The 14,776-nt window shown below is 45.0% G+C and overlaps 2 protein-coding genes across 2 annotated transcripts in view; both read right to left on the bottom strand.

The window, feature by feature from the left end:
- Positions 1 to 5,818, bottom strand: part of lamb2 (laminin, beta 2 (laminin S)) — a 46,631-nt gene extending 40,813 nt beyond the window's left edge. The window contains exons 1-2 of the mRNA XM_071371834.1: positions 4,642 to 5,818; positions 4,334 to 4,414 (exon numbers count right to left, since the gene is read on the bottom strand). Of these exons, the coding sequence (XP_071227935.1) occupies positions 4,334 to 4,364 (31 nt within the window). The 5' untranslated portion in view covers positions 4,365 to 4,414; positions 4,642 to 5,818. The remainder of the gene's footprint in view (positions 1 to 4,333; positions 4,415 to 4,641) is intronic.
- Positions 5,819 to 6,216: 398 nt separating this feature from the next.
- lamb2l (laminin, beta 2-like) overlaps positions 6,217 to 14,776 on the bottom strand; it is a 46,533-nt gene continuing 37,973 nt past the window's right edge. The window contains exons 25-35 of the mRNA XM_071371833.1: positions 14,667 to 14,763; positions 13,364 to 13,736; positions 12,968 to 13,152; positions 12,294 to 12,541; positions 10,101 to 10,316; positions 9,749 to 9,893; positions 9,441 to 9,648; positions 9,089 to 9,230; positions 8,829 to 9,005; positions 7,490 to 7,655; positions 6,217 to 7,146 (exon numbers count right to left, since the gene is read on the bottom strand). Of these exons, the coding sequence (XP_071227934.1) occupies positions 7,010 to 7,146; positions 7,490 to 7,655; positions 8,829 to 9,005; positions 9,089 to 9,230; positions 9,441 to 9,648; positions 9,749 to 9,893; positions 10,101 to 10,316; positions 12,294 to 12,541; positions 12,968 to 13,152; positions 13,364 to 13,736; positions 14,667 to 14,763 (2,094 nt within the window). The 3' untranslated portion in view covers positions 6,217 to 7,009. The remainder of the gene's footprint in view (positions 7,147 to 7,489; positions 7,656 to 8,828; positions 9,006 to 9,088; positions 9,231 to 9,440; positions 9,649 to 9,748; positions 9,894 to 10,100; positions 10,317 to 12,293; positions 12,542 to 12,967; positions 13,153 to 13,363; positions 13,737 to 14,666; positions 14,764 to 14,776) is intronic.

Genomic DNA, 14,776 nt, shown 5'->3' with positions numbered 1-14,776 from the left:
AACTGTAAGTGGTGTTATGTTGAAGTGGAAACGTCTAGGAGCAACAACGGCTCAGCCGTGAAGTGGTAGGCTACACAAGCTCAGAAAATGGAACTGCTGGGTTCTGAAGTGCGTAGTGCATAAAAATTGTCTGTCCTCGGTTGCAAACACTCACTACTGAGTTCCAAACTGCACCTGGAAGCAACGTCAGCACAAGAACTGTTCGTCGGGAGCTTCATGAAATAGGTTTCCATGGCCGAGTGGCAGCACACAAATCTAAGATCACCATGTGCAATGCCAAGCGTCGGTTGGAGTGGTGTAAAGCTCGCTGCCTTTGGACTCTGGAGCAGTGGAAACGAGTTCTCTGGAGTGACGAATCACGCTTCACCATCTGGCAGTCAGACGGATGAATCTGGGTTTGGCATGACAATGCCCCGTGCACAAAGCGAAGTCCATACAGAAACGGTTTGTCGAGATCGGTGTGGAAGAACTTAACTGGCCTGCAAAGGGCCCTTACCTCAACCCCATCGAACACCTTTGGATGATTTGGAACGCCGACTGCGAGCCAGGCCTTAATGGCCCAACATCAGTGCCCGACCTCATTAATGCTCTTGTGACTGAATGGAAGCAAGTCCCTACAGCAATGTTCCAACATCTAGTGGAAAGCCTTCCCAGAAGAGTGGAGGCTGTTATAGAAGCAAAGAGGGGACCAACTCCATATTAATGCCCATGATTTTGTAATGAGATGTTCAACGAGCAGGTGTCCACATACTTTTGGTCGTGTGTGTGTATATATATACACTGCTCAAAAAAATTAAGGGAACACTTAAACAACACAATGTAACTCCAAGTCAATCACACTTCTGTGAAATCAAACTGTCCACTTAGGAAGCAACACTGATTGACAATAAATTTCACATGCTGTTGTGCAAATGGAATAGACAAAAGGTGGAAATTATAGGCAATTAACAAGACACCCCCAATAAAGGAGTGATTCTGCAGGTGGTGACCACAGACCACTTCTCAGTTCCTATGCTTCCTGGCTGATGTTTTGGTCACTTTTGAATGCTGGCGGTGCTCTCACTCTAGTGGTAGCATGAGACGGAGTCTACAACCCACACAAGTGGCTCAGGTAGTGCAGCTCATCCAGGATGGCACATCAATGCGAGCTGTGGCAAGAAGGTTTGCTGTGTCTGTCAGCGTAGTGTCCAGAGCATGGAGGCGCTACCAGGAGACAGGCCAGTACATCAGGAGACGTGGAGGAGGCCGTAGGAGGGCAACAACCCAGCAGCAGGACCGCTACCTCCGCCTTTGAGCAGGAGGAGCACTGCCAGAGCCCTGCAAAATGACCTCCAGCAGGCCACAAATGTGCATGTGTCTGCTCAAACGGTCAGAAACAGACTCCATGAGGGTGGTATGAGGGCCCGACGTCCACAGGTGGGGGTTGTGCTTACAGCCCAACACCGTGCAGTACGTTTGGCATTTGCAAGAGAACACCAAGATTGGCAAATTCGCCACTGGCGCCCTGTGCTCTTCACAGATGAAAGCAGGTTCACACTGAGCACATGAGCACATGTGACAGACGTGACAGAGTCTGGAGACGCCGTGGAGAACGTTCTGCTGCCTGCAACATCCTCCAGCATGACCGGTTTGGCGGTGGGTCAGTCATTGTGTGGGGTGGCATTTCTTTGCGGGGCCGCACAGCCCTCCATGTGCTCGCCAGAGGTAGCCTGACTGCCATTAGGTACCGAGATGAGATCCTCAGAGCCCTTGTGAGACCATATGCTGACACATGCACATTTGGACATCCAGCCAACTTGACACAAGTGTGTGAAGCATTGGAGTCAACATGGGCCAGCATCCCTGTGGATTTGAAGCTGTTCTGAGGGAAAAGGGGATGCAACTCAATATTAGGAAGGTGTTCTTAATGTTTTGTACACTCAGTGTATATGAACTACACTGGGGTCAGATTAAACATGTGGATACCAACAATGCCAGTCTCCTCCTCCTTCTCCTTTCACAAAGAAAAGTCCCTGCCCATGGGAGGGAAACCTATCTCTCTCTCTCTCTCTCCTTCCCTCTCTCTCTCTCTCTCTCTCTCCTTCCCCCTCTCTCTCTCTCTCCTCCCTCCCTCTCTCTCTCTCTCTCTCTCTCCTTCCCCCTCTCTTTCTCTCTCCTTCCCTCTCTCTCTCTCTCTCATTCCCTCTCTCTCCTCCCTCTCTCTCCTTCCCCCTCTCTCTCTCTCTCTCTCCTTCCCTCTCTCTCTCTCTCTCTCTCTCCTCCCTCTCTCTCTCTCTCCTTCCCCCTCTCTCTCTCTCTCCTTCCCTCTCTCTCTCTCCTTCCCCCTCTCTCTCTCTCTCCTTCCCCCTCTCTCTCTCTCTCCTTCCCTCTCTCTCTCTTTCTCCTCCCTCTCTCTCTCTCTCTCTCCTTCCCCCTCTCTCTCTCTCTCCTTCCCTCTCTCTCCTCCCTCTCTCTCCTTCCCTCTCTCTCTCTCTCTCCTTCCCCCTCTCTCTCTCTCTCCTTCCCTCTCTCTCTCTCTCTCTCTCCTCCCTCTCTCTCTCCCTCTGGTTGTGGCAGTTGGCTTTTACTGGCCCATTGTTCTGGAATCCACCAAGTTCCGGAGTCTCTGCTCACAGAGGGGCTCAGGATCACACAGCTCCCACCCCTGGGCGTCAGACCGTGCCTGTCGCTCACCTGCTCGCCCGCCCTCACTCACTCACACTCACACACACACGTCTATGGAGAGCAACGATAGCACACAAAAAATACACACCAGTGCTCCAGGAGACTATGAGAATGCTGTGTAAGACAGGATTTAGTTCTATAGTTTAAGCAAAGCTTCTGTCCTTTTTCATGTGAGCCTAATCACTCATCACCAGCGTACAGCCTTTCAGAGGAAGATTTATTTGAAAAAACACAGTTTGTTCAGCCTGTTTGGAACCCTATTTTTCTTCTCTCCTTTCTCTCTACAGTAACGAACATCTCTGTTCAGGGTCTTTCTTAACACTGCTGCTGATAACGTTTGACAAATCACTAAATTAGGGGCTCACATGTAAAATCACCTGCTAGTCTTTTCACAATGTTTGGGTGGAGACTACAGTGTTACAAATGACCCAATGATTATAACCACCATTTCACCACAGCCTGTCATTCACTGGCTGTCAATCAGCAGTGGTCCCACCCATAAGACCTCCAGTTAAATTTAGAGGGTGAGACAGGAGCCTCAGCTGCCAGCAATGACCAATAGAAAATAGATACACCCCCCCCCCTGCTCTTTAAAATCTCCAGCCCTCTCGTCCTATAGCATCTTCAGAGGAGGAGGAGAAAAGAGGAGACAAGTGAAAGGGAGAGGAGAGGAGGAGCAAGAGAAGAGCTGAGCCTTGTCTGTGATCAGCCCGGCCCTTTTACCCACTCATATAGAGCAATTAACCTAGTCTGGCCCATGACCTGAGGGGATGGAAATGAACCCTGACCTCCAGGAGGTCACACTGTATCTCTATAATGACAGGCTGCTGGGTAGACAACACTCATAGGTAGAATCCTCTAACAAGGACCTGTCCTCAGCTGAAGGTTTAAATAAAGCTTCAACATGTTAGGAAGAGCAACAACAAACTGCATAACCCCTATGGCAAACATGAATCAGCTGGTATATGGGCCTATAGATTAAAAACTGTACACAACCAAATCAATCAGGTACCATTATGATGTAATCTAAATGCGAGGGAATCTATTTTTCTGAGAACTTTGTTGTGCCCTATTAACCTCCAATCCCACCCAATCACCCCTCATAAACACACACACACACACACACACACACACACACACACACACACAAACACACACAGAGTGATGCTGTCCTAGGGGGGTATGGATTGTCTCTATTTGCGGATTCAGCTGGGCTGTTTTAAGAGGACCATAAACAGAGTTGATGGTTAGCCTCCCCACCGCGCAGAGCCTCCCAAGGACCTCCAACACCACCCAGGAAGGTCCAGAGGGGAATTTAACACCAAGAACAGTTGCCTGGTTGTGAACAGTGAAGTAACCTCCAAAGAAGAGAGGAAATCCCCCAAAAGAAGCAGGCTATCTTGTCTCAGAGCTGGAGACAGTAAACAACCCTCTGCCTCTCTCTTTGTCCCAACCATCAGCCATGTACAGCATCTGTCCATTTGTTTCAATTATGAATGCTTGAGGTACACACAGTTTGCTGTGATTGTAAAGTACAAAGTCTGCATCACAAGTTCACAACACATCTATTCAACAAAGACACAACCACAGATTCATTGCATCATTAAGCTGTTGGTTGTTATACGAATATGTTCATTGCCTTCAAAGCACTGTGCACAAGGCTACTTACCACATATGAACATTACCAGTGACGCGTGCATGGTTTTATGTTCATGGGTCAGTCCCCTTTGACTTGTACAGTAGATTCAGCCTGAAAATGTTACGTAGAAATAGCCTGGTATGAATAATGTCACACGTTAACTCAATCATTAAAAAAGACGGAGCTGTTTTGATTCTGCACTTATTTATTTAAAAATATATATTTTTTTTTAAAATGATACGGCATTAGAAAATAAAGTTTGCTGGTTGGAAAGTAGGTTTAATAGCATAGTTAAACTATAATAAACAATGTCAGAGAGATTTAAAAAATACACTTACACTTTAATATTAGTATGTTTGATCCCCCTGTCTTTTAAATCAACACGAATCCATACGATTCCCCCTGTTTCATTTGATGCGAGTTTGAGCGGAGTTAGCAGTATTATCTGAAGTCTGACCACCACTCTCCAAAGTATTTGATATCTGACGACCGCTCTCCAAAATTCTGTCCCGAGTCTCGTTTGACGGAAACTCCGCAGCGGAGCCTCGTTTCGTAGGAATGGACCCTAGAGCGCTTCTGACTGCTTATTGTAGTGTAATAACATCAAAGCAAAATCCACTGTTAAACGGTTTTAACATTAATTATGACTACGATCAACATAAACATTCTTAATACGGGAATCACTGACTAGACTCGATGCTGCATGAACGTGTGACTTTGATCAAATCAAAAGTGGGCTTAATATTCAGATAATACGTTTGCCATGATTGATACACATATAATGACAGTAGACTCAGATGCTTTTGGCTGCCGAGTCTGTACCTTGTAAGAAGTTAGTGAAGTTAATTCAAGTAGTGTGTAAAGTCCACCACCGGTTTTCAGAAGACCCTAGTGTCTGTCAGAGAGGATAGATGTGCGCCTTGGAAACAGGAATGCGCGCTCTGGGGAGAACGGATTAGGTTCCCTTTGATTGCTTCAGTGAACAATCCATGCTGCGCACATAACAACCCACTACACTTACCATCCCACTCTTCGCTGGCTTTAAAAAAAAGCAGATGTTTCCAGTTTTCAGGGATACAGTATTTTCAACCTAACTTGTTTCCCCTGAAAAAAACGGAAGTGGGGATTCCGCTCAGGTGTCTTGTTAGGCCTACTATGTTAGGTTAACCATCACCAGACCATGCTCCTTCCTAACAACAGGTGGTTGTGAGAAATCCTGTTCATTTGGTTGTAATTCCTACATGCATTTGAATGATTTGAACGTGTTTTCAGACAGAAAACAACATTGCATCTTATGATTACACATGTTATAGATCTCTATTAGGCTATTTGGTTAGACAACATACAGTGTATGTAACAATGTTAGCACATCCTGAAACATGCCTCTGGATATATCGTCAACTTGTGATATTACATACGCTCTCTGTGGACAGTCAGGCTTTTTATTTTAACCCCTAAACCTGGGCCACACTGTAGCGCGCGTCGCTGTCTCTCAGGACTGGGGGAGGGAGAGAATTTTCACTCAATGCGCACAATTAATGCACACTGAACGTTAAGACACACACACAGTTGAGGTAGGTAGAAGCCTCAATGCATTCTCACAACGTAGCAATGGAGAAGCAAACTACAAAAAGCCCCAACCAACATATGAGGTTAACTAACACAAAGAATGAAACAAACAAAGGCTGGCCGAAAGGCTTCTGGCCTCATCTCAACAACGAAAAATCCTCCTCTTACAAAAATCCTGATCTCCCACACCTGAGTAATTATCAAGGCTTTCTGACAGAGCACATGATCTAAAGCAGTGGTGCTGCCCCCTGGGGATGAGGGGTAATACTCATTACACACTAGTATGTTGTCCATCTATGTGCCTGAACTACATATCATAACATGCCCAACAAAAAACTTCAACATTATATCAAATGTATATTTATTTTTCATAGACGTCTGTTTCAATTATACATCAATGGGTCTGAAATTTGTGTAGAACATGTTTTGTTTGTGTGAGCGACCGTACGTGTGTTTGTTTTTGTGTGTAATGTATGTGTGGCTGACGAAAAAGTATTTTCTGAATCAAGACCATACTTGGTTACAACAACAAAAAAGTAACATCTGTCACTCCTAGGTATCACGTATTCCTTTTCGATATGTATGTCATATTGTACATATAAGTACTGTAGTCAAAATAAATCAAAAATAATTCCTGAAATGGCATTTAATTGGTCAAAAGAACATATTCCTCTGTAAAACATTCTCTCTGATCTCTTTTCTTAAATTAATTCAAAAGTCAATCTACCTTGGAACACAAAACATGTTTAATTGGTCCATAGCCAGGTGTCGTGTTCAAGACATAGCTACACAACAAACTTGTGCAGATGGCATCATGTCAAAACCATGAAATGAATGATTGGGAGTTACTAACAGAAGCAGATGACCTATGTAGTGCAGACAGTTCTACTGCCAGTTTTACTGGCATATTCACAACATCAGAAGGAGCTCCCTGCTATGTTCTAACAGACTACAGCTGTACAGTACACATGACCCAGTGTTCCTCCCGTCACTAACAGTTGCCGTATTTCTTATTTTTTTGTGATAATATTTTTTATTAAATTCATTTCAAATTTGACAGAGAGAATGGGAATGAAGCACCAGTGGTACATTTTCATGAATACAGTTTTTCTCTCCTACATCGTTCAATCCACATGATCAGTTACAGTTGTTGTATGTCTGCACCTGCTTTCGTATGGCCTCCCGTGCTTCCGTGGCGTTCCTCTCCAGCTCTCCTAACTCGCTCTGCTGGTCCAGCATTTTCTGCTCATTATTACGGAACTTCTTCTCAAGCTCTGAAACAACAGAACAACAGAGAACAGATTATAGGAAGACAACAATAGAGGGACATTCTTTGGAAAGCTTAGCTGCATCTCAAATGGCACACTAGTCCCTATATAATGCCCTACTTTTGAGCAGAGCCCTATGGGCCCTAGTCAAAAATAGTGCACTATGTAGAGAAAATCCAGTTACGACCACATCTGCACACAAAACCAAAGACACTATGTTGATATCCTTTGGCCATGGACTACTCTTAACCATGATTACTCTTTATGGATTCATACTGCTCTATCTACACCTGTTCAGTATGTATTCTGTATCATACGCTTCAGAGGGCAGTACAGTAACGTTACATACTCCGTAGCGTTTCTATGCCCTTGTTGGCCTTAGTGAGCAGGTCTTCAGCCTCCTTCTTGATCTCCTTGGCCCTCTGGTTGACGTTCCCCAGGCCCCCCGAGGCCCCACCCAGAGAGTCCACCTTCATCTGCAGTTCCTTGTACCGATCCTCCGTTTCATTCAGCCTCTGGAGCACAACCAGACACATAGAGCAACAAGTCAACGTGCAGGACCACATGGATAACTATTGTCAAAATGAATGTATTGCCACGGCTGAATTTCTGTAGTTCAATGCTTCCCATGGCTCCCCCTTCTGGCTATTGGGATAAGATTCATAGTGTGGTTTATAAATGGATATGGCAAGGTAAACGATAAAATGAACACATTTACAAATAGAGAAAGACGCAGGAAGACTATTCGTACCAAACTTTAAATTTCGGCTCTTCCTAAATCGGTTGGTTGAGAACATTCCAAGATTTGAAAGACACATACACATTACCAGGCAAATCCTTTTTTCTATATTTACAACGTAGGTGAGCTATGCTGGTTTATGGAGTCCCTTGGGGAACCCAACTACCGAACCCTCCAATGATGGGATTTATAAATAAATTATCTGGGCTGCCGAAAGGACTGATCTATATAATATATAAACTACTTTTGGAAAGCTCATATTCTAAGCTAGCCATTAAAAAAGTATGGTCCGGGTACAAACTTATACAAACGAATAACAACTAACAGACACACAAACAATGACTACATCTCCTCCGCCCAGACCTGCAAGGCTCACCACCTCATCCCTAGTGTCTGCATTATTGTTTGTCACTTGGCTTGAAATTGTATCAATTTGTTTTTCTCTGTCGCCATGCTATTTCAATAGTAAATCATTCGATTTTTGCATCGTGTTAACGATGGCGGATTGATTTACACGTTTTTCATATATATTTTTCCCAGATGAGTTATCAGAAGATAATCGTCCAGCCCATTGGGTATCTCACTACACCCCCATATGCCATGTCTTGAAATATGCAGATAGACGGATTACAAGTTTACATTGTAATACTTCTGACAGTAAACGTTCTAGCTCCGCCCACAACTTCCGGACTTCATAGCATTAAACAAAAGCATGGATTATTGAGTCTTAATTAGTTTTACACTTAGGGATATCTTTGTATGTATTTCTTTGATTATTTTGGTACCTGTAACCGCCCCCCTTTTAAAAATAAAGACTAAATTAAATAAAAGGTTGGTCACAAAAAAGCATGGAGGACCACAACCAGGACACACTCATCCAAACACACACTTATGCCAGCACGCAGGCAAGTACACAGTCACGGATGCACAGGCACACACACACACACACCTGCTTCAGTCCCGATGCTGCATTAGTGGCATTTTCGGCCTGGTTCTTGGCATCTTGGGCCATCTCCCTGTTCTGATTGGTCTTAGTTTTTAGTGCCTCTACCCCCATCGACAGGTTGGCCAGTCGCATCATAGCATCCATCTGCTTGACCTCCAGATCCTGAAGATTCTCCTCTACCTGCACGGGGACACAACAAGATAGATAACAGAATGAAAAACACACACACACACACTGTGGTGTGGCTGTGGACAGTAGTGTACCGTTGCGGTGGTGTTCCTGGTGCTGTTCAGGTTGTTCAGAGCATGGTCCAGGGCTTTGGTTGCTTTCTGAATAGCCTTTTCAGACGCATCCAACGCCTGCTTAGTCATGTTGGCTGTGTCCTTCACTCCTTCTGCTCGTGTCCTTCAAACACACACAAGACATGTGTGAGACCGAGAGCTCTGCTGTTCTATGAAAACACTGTCTGTGCATGTCCCATGTTCCATGTTCTATCACATAGGCTAAAAACAGAGTAACTACTGGTGAACAGACAAAGATCATCATCATTGACGTAGGAGTCTATACGTCTAAGTCTAATAGGCCTCTATTTGCCTCTTTCTCCCTCTGTCTTACTTGGCATCCTTAGCTCGGTTGAGCAGCTCCTTGGCCTGGTGGAGTTGCTGGGAGGTGTGGTTGAAGACCCCCTCTACATCTGTCAGGTTGTTAATGTTGTCTTTAATCTGCTGGACCATGCTGTCCAGAGTGGTTCTGTTGACAGGAAGAGATATGGCCAGCACCTGCTGAGCCACCTTCTCTATGCTCTCTGGGTCCGCACCCTCCTCTGTACACAACACACAGTGGAGAAGGACCATGATCAATTTCATATCATAAGACGTGTCCACAGAGAGAAGTTATCTGAAAGGTTACTGGCATTAACAAACCAGTCAGGAAATCTTTGATCTTCTGAATGAATTCCTTGAGTTTTTTATTGGAGTTTTCAAATAAGTCCTTCTTCTTCTGAGCTTTGTCCAGGGTGTCCATGGCTTGATTTTTCACATCCTGGGTCAGCATAGCAATGTCCTGGAGCTGGAAACATAAAACTGGGGATTACGGTATATGCAACACATATACAAAACATGCTAAGCTTACACTCACAAGAGCGCTGACAAACACATAATACATCCCATTTTAGAGAAGTTAAATGGCAGATTTTGCGCAGCGATTCAGCTTATACTGAGATACAGTACATGCATGCAGAGGTATAGTACATGTGAGATATTTAGGCAGACAGACCTTCTTAGCCATACCCTGGAGATCCTCACTGGCAGCAGTCAGGTTGTCTGTGACATCATTGGCATGTTTCAGTCCCTGTAGGGAGGCGCTAACAGTCCCGTCACACCCGTCCCCTCCACACACCCGCCGACCGTCATTGTCACGACAACCAGCACCCCCACATGGGCTGTCGTGACATGTGCCATTGGAGCTGGCATTGGAATGGCCACCACATACCTGGAAGAAAAACAACAACACAGGCAGGGTCAGAGTCAGACACAGAGAGCTACAGGGTACATATCTAGGGCAGGGATAGTGTAACAGTTGTCACTAGTGAAATCATGACAGGTCTGACAGTTAGCTCTATGTGACAGGGATGACCGTCCTGCTAAGAAAGGCGACTAGCTTCCCTTTAGGATACAGACCCCACTACATTGTCCCCTACAGCCCCCTACTGTCACGCCCTGACCTTAGTTGTCTATGTTTTCTGTATTATTTTTGGTCAGGTCAGGGTGTGACGAGGGTGGGTATGTGTGTTTTTTGTCTTGTCTAGGGTTGTTGTATATCTATGGGCTTTTTGTATGTCTAGGTAATGTAGGTCTATGGTAGTCTGAATTGGTTCCCAATCAGAGGCAGCTGTTTATCGTTGTCTCTGATTGGGGATCCTATTTAGGATGCCATTTTCCATTTTGGTTTTGTGGGTTATTGTCTATGTGTAGTTGCATGTCAGCACTCGGTTTAAATAGCTTCACGTTAGTTTGTTTAGTGTTTATTCGTTTATTAAAATAGTATGTAGTCATATCACGCTGCGCCTTGGTCTCCTCATTACGACGAACGTGACACCTACACTCTTAGAAAAAAGTTATTTGTTATTTGTTTGTCCCTATAGGATAACAAGTTTTGGTTTCAGGTAGAAAGAACCCTTTGGTGGTGAAAAAAGTTATACTTAGAACCTTTTTGTGTTGAAAGAGTTCCACGTAGAACTTTGTAAAAATGAAAGAGTTCCACGTAGAACTTTGTAAAAATGAAAGAGTTCCACGTAGAACTTTGTATTAGTGAAAGAGTTCCACGTAGAACTTTGTATTAGTGAAAGAGTTCCACGTAGAACTTTGTATTAGTGAAAGAGTTCCACGTAGAACTTTGTGTTAGTGAAAGAGTTTCACGTAGAACTTTGTGTTAGTGAAAGAGTTCCACGTAGAACTTTGTGTTAGTGAAAGAGATACACGTAGAACTTTGTATTAGTGAAAGAGTTCCACGTAGAACATTGTATTAGTAAGAGTTCCACGTAGAACCTTGTATTAGTGAAAGAGTTCCACGTAGAACCTTGTATTAGTGAAAGAGTTCCACATAGAACTTTGTATAAGTGAAAGAGTTCCACGTAGAACTTTGTATTAGTGAAAGAGTTCCACGTAGAACTTTGTATTAGTGAAAGAGTTCCACGTAGAACTTTGTGTTAGTGAAAGAGTTTCACGTAGAACTTTGTGTTAGTGAAAGAGTTCCACGTAGAACTTTGTGTTAGTGAAAGAGATACACGTAGAACTTTGTATTAGTGAAAGAGTTCCATATAAGACTTTGTATTAGTGAAAGAGTTCCACGTAGAACTTTGTATTAGTGAAAGAGTTCCACGTAGAACTTTGTGTTAGTGAAAGAGTTTCACGTAGAACTTTGTGTTAGTGAAAGAGTTCCACGTAGAACTTTGTGTTAGTGAAAGAGATACACGTAGAACTTTGTATTAGTGAAAGAGTTCCATATAAGACTTTGTATTAGTGAAAGAGTTCCACGTAGAACTTTGTATTAGTGAAAGAGTTCCACGTAGAACTTTGTATTGGTGAAAGAGTTCCACGTAGCACTTTGTATTAGTGAAAGAGTTCCACGTAGAACATTGTATTAGTAAGAGTTCCACGTAGAACCTTGTATTAGTGAAAGAGTTCCACGTAGAACCTTGTATTAGTGAAAGAGTTCCACGTAGAACTTTGTATAAGTGAAAGAGTTCCACGTAGAACTTTGTATTAGTGAAAGAGTTCCATGTAGAACTTTGTATTAGTGAAAGAGTTCCACGTAGAACTTTGTATTAGTGAAAGAGTTCCACGTAGAACTTTGTATTAGTGAAAGAGTTCCACTTTGAACCAACAAAAAAAAAAAATTCAGAGGGTTCCCCTTTCGGGGACATTTTTTGAACGGCTATAGTTAGCACCTTCTTTTCTAAGAGTGTACCTTGTGGCTCAGGTGGTGGACTTTCTTGTCTACGTCCTGGGCTTTGTTCTGCAGCTCTGACAATGATTTCTTCTGGGCCACCACCGTGCGCAGGAACTTATCCCGCCTCTTGTTCAGAAGGTCCTCGGTGTGTGCGCGTGTTGCTTTAGACTCCTCCACGGGGCTGAAAGGACCAGACACTGAGGAGCTGCACTTCTGTTGAGCCTTCTGGGACTCACTGTAGTACTTCTTCACATTGTCAAACTGATCTGGGACGGGACAAGAATAAGGCGAAAGACATGAATGAAAGAGACTAACTGAAGAGTAAATAAATGTGTATGTGTGCCAGTGTGGGTACCTTTGTATGTGCACTACATCTTAATGCGTGTGTTTAATTATACTAGAAGTCCCCATAAGAATAGTAAACAAACAAAAAGTGGACTAATAGGGTTAAGGTTAGAATTAGGCTTAGGGTTAGGAGCTAGGGTTAGGGTTAAGGTTAGGTTTTCGGGGTAAGGGTTAAGTTTATGGTTAGGGGTTAAGGAAAATAGTATTTTGAATGAGACTGAATTGTGTGTCTCCACAATGTTAGTTGTACAAGACTGTGTGTACGTGTGTGAGTGTCAAGTGTATATGTGTCTATGTGTCTGTTTTGGTGACTGGGGAAGAAGAGCGGGTCTAGAGGAAGGCGTTACCTTGGAAACCAGAGCTGATGTTGTTCTCCTGTTTTTGGCGGTGGTGCATCAAAGTGGTGTTGAGGTCCCTGAGTTCTCTCTCCATCTGGGTCAGGTTCCTCCTTAGTACCTCGTCCTGCACCGCTGTCCCATTCAGCTCCCGGGCCACACCCATCAAACGGCCGTCAGTCAGAGCTATCTCTGCTCTGGAATGCCACATAGTCGTGTTGGACTTCTGACTTCTCATATGACTCAGTCCATAGTCAGTGGGCATTGTCATTTTCACACAGAATCCTGTTTTATGTATGTACTTTGTTAGTATGTCATAGGTGGATTGAACTGCTCTACACTGCAAGAGGTCAAAGAGCACTTCCAGTCTAGTACCACCTACAGTACAGTACAGTATGACGCTGTTACCTGAGGTCATCGATGGACTGGCCAATCAGCTGGTGTAGTCTGTCCCAGTCTCCGTCTTGGATCAGGTCCTGTACCTGGGCCAGTTTGTTCTCCAGCTCGCTGATGCGTTTGTCTCCCACCCCGGGCGTCTCTCCGCTCTCCAGGATCTTGTGGATTTCATGGTGGATGTGGTCCAGGTCCCGGCGGATCATACACACTGCATCGTCCCACAGCTCAAAGCAGGGGTGGCACCGGACACACTTAGGGAATACCCCGGTGAACCCGCGGGCACACTCGTCACACTGCCGCCCCACCGCCCCCTCCCTACACTCACACACCCCCGTCACACGGTCACACTGGGCCATCTCCGAGCCCAAAGGGTGACAGTTACACTCTGAGGGAAGAGGGAGAGGGAGTAGAGAGATGGAGAGAGATGGAGAGGGGGAGAGATATGGAGAGGGGGAGAGAGATGGAGAGAGAGTAGAGAGATGTAGGGAGATGGAGAGGGAGTAGAGAGATGGAGAGGGGGAGAGATGGAAAGGGGGAGAGAGATGGAGAGGGCGTAGAGCGATGGAGAAGGAGTAGAGAGATGAGAGGGGGAGAGAGATGGAGTGGGAGTAGAGAAATGGAGAGGGGGAGTGATGGAGTAGAGAGATGGAGAGGGGGAGAGAGATGGAGAGGGAAAGAGAGATGGAGAGGGAGTAGAGAGTTGGAGAGGGGGAGAGATGGAAAGGGGGAGAGAGATGGAGAGGGCGTAGAGCGATGGAGAAGGAGTAGAGAGATGAGAGGGGGAGAGAGATGGAGTGGGAGTAGAGAAATGGAGAGGGGGAGTGATGGAGTAGAGAGATGGAGAGGGGGAGAGAGATGGAGAGGGAAAGAGAGATGGAGAGAGAGTAGAGAGATGGAGAGGGAAAGAGGGATGAAGAGGGGGAGAGAGATGGAGAGGGAGTAGAGAGATGGAGAGGGAGTAGATAGATGGAGAGGGAAAGAGGGATGAAGAGGGGGAGAGAGATGGAGAGGGAGAGAGATGGAGAGGGAGAGAGATGGAGAGGGAAAGAGAGATGGAGAGGGGGAGAGAGATGGAGAGGGAGTAGAGAGATGGAGAGGGAAAGAGAGATGGAGAGGGGGAGAGATGGAGAGGGAGTAGAGAGATGGAGAGGGGGAGAGAGATGGAGAGGGAAAGAGAGGGAGAGGGGGAGAGATGGAGAGGGAGTAGAGAGATACACATGAAGATATACATAGTGAATATGAAGATGGCAGTAATGCAGAATATAGAATTAAAGACATACTTTGAAAAGCTTATTGAACTGTGTCATGTGATCACCTTCACACTGCACACGTGGGTCTCCCCAATGGAACTGCTCACACTCAGTGCACTGCCTTCCCCCAAAGCCTTGCTGACAGTGACACTGTCCACTAAACTACAGGCAGACA

Source organism: Salvelinus alpinus, chromosome 28, assembly GCF_045679555.1.
Source record: "Salvelinus alpinus chromosome 28, SLU_Salpinus.1, whole genome shotgun sequence".
In the NCBI taxonomy this organism is placed as follows: Eukaryota; Metazoa; Chordata; class Actinopteri; order Salmoniformes; family Salmonidae; genus Salvelinus; species Salvelinus alpinus.
This window is presented reverse-complemented; position numbering and strand designations above follow the sequence as displayed.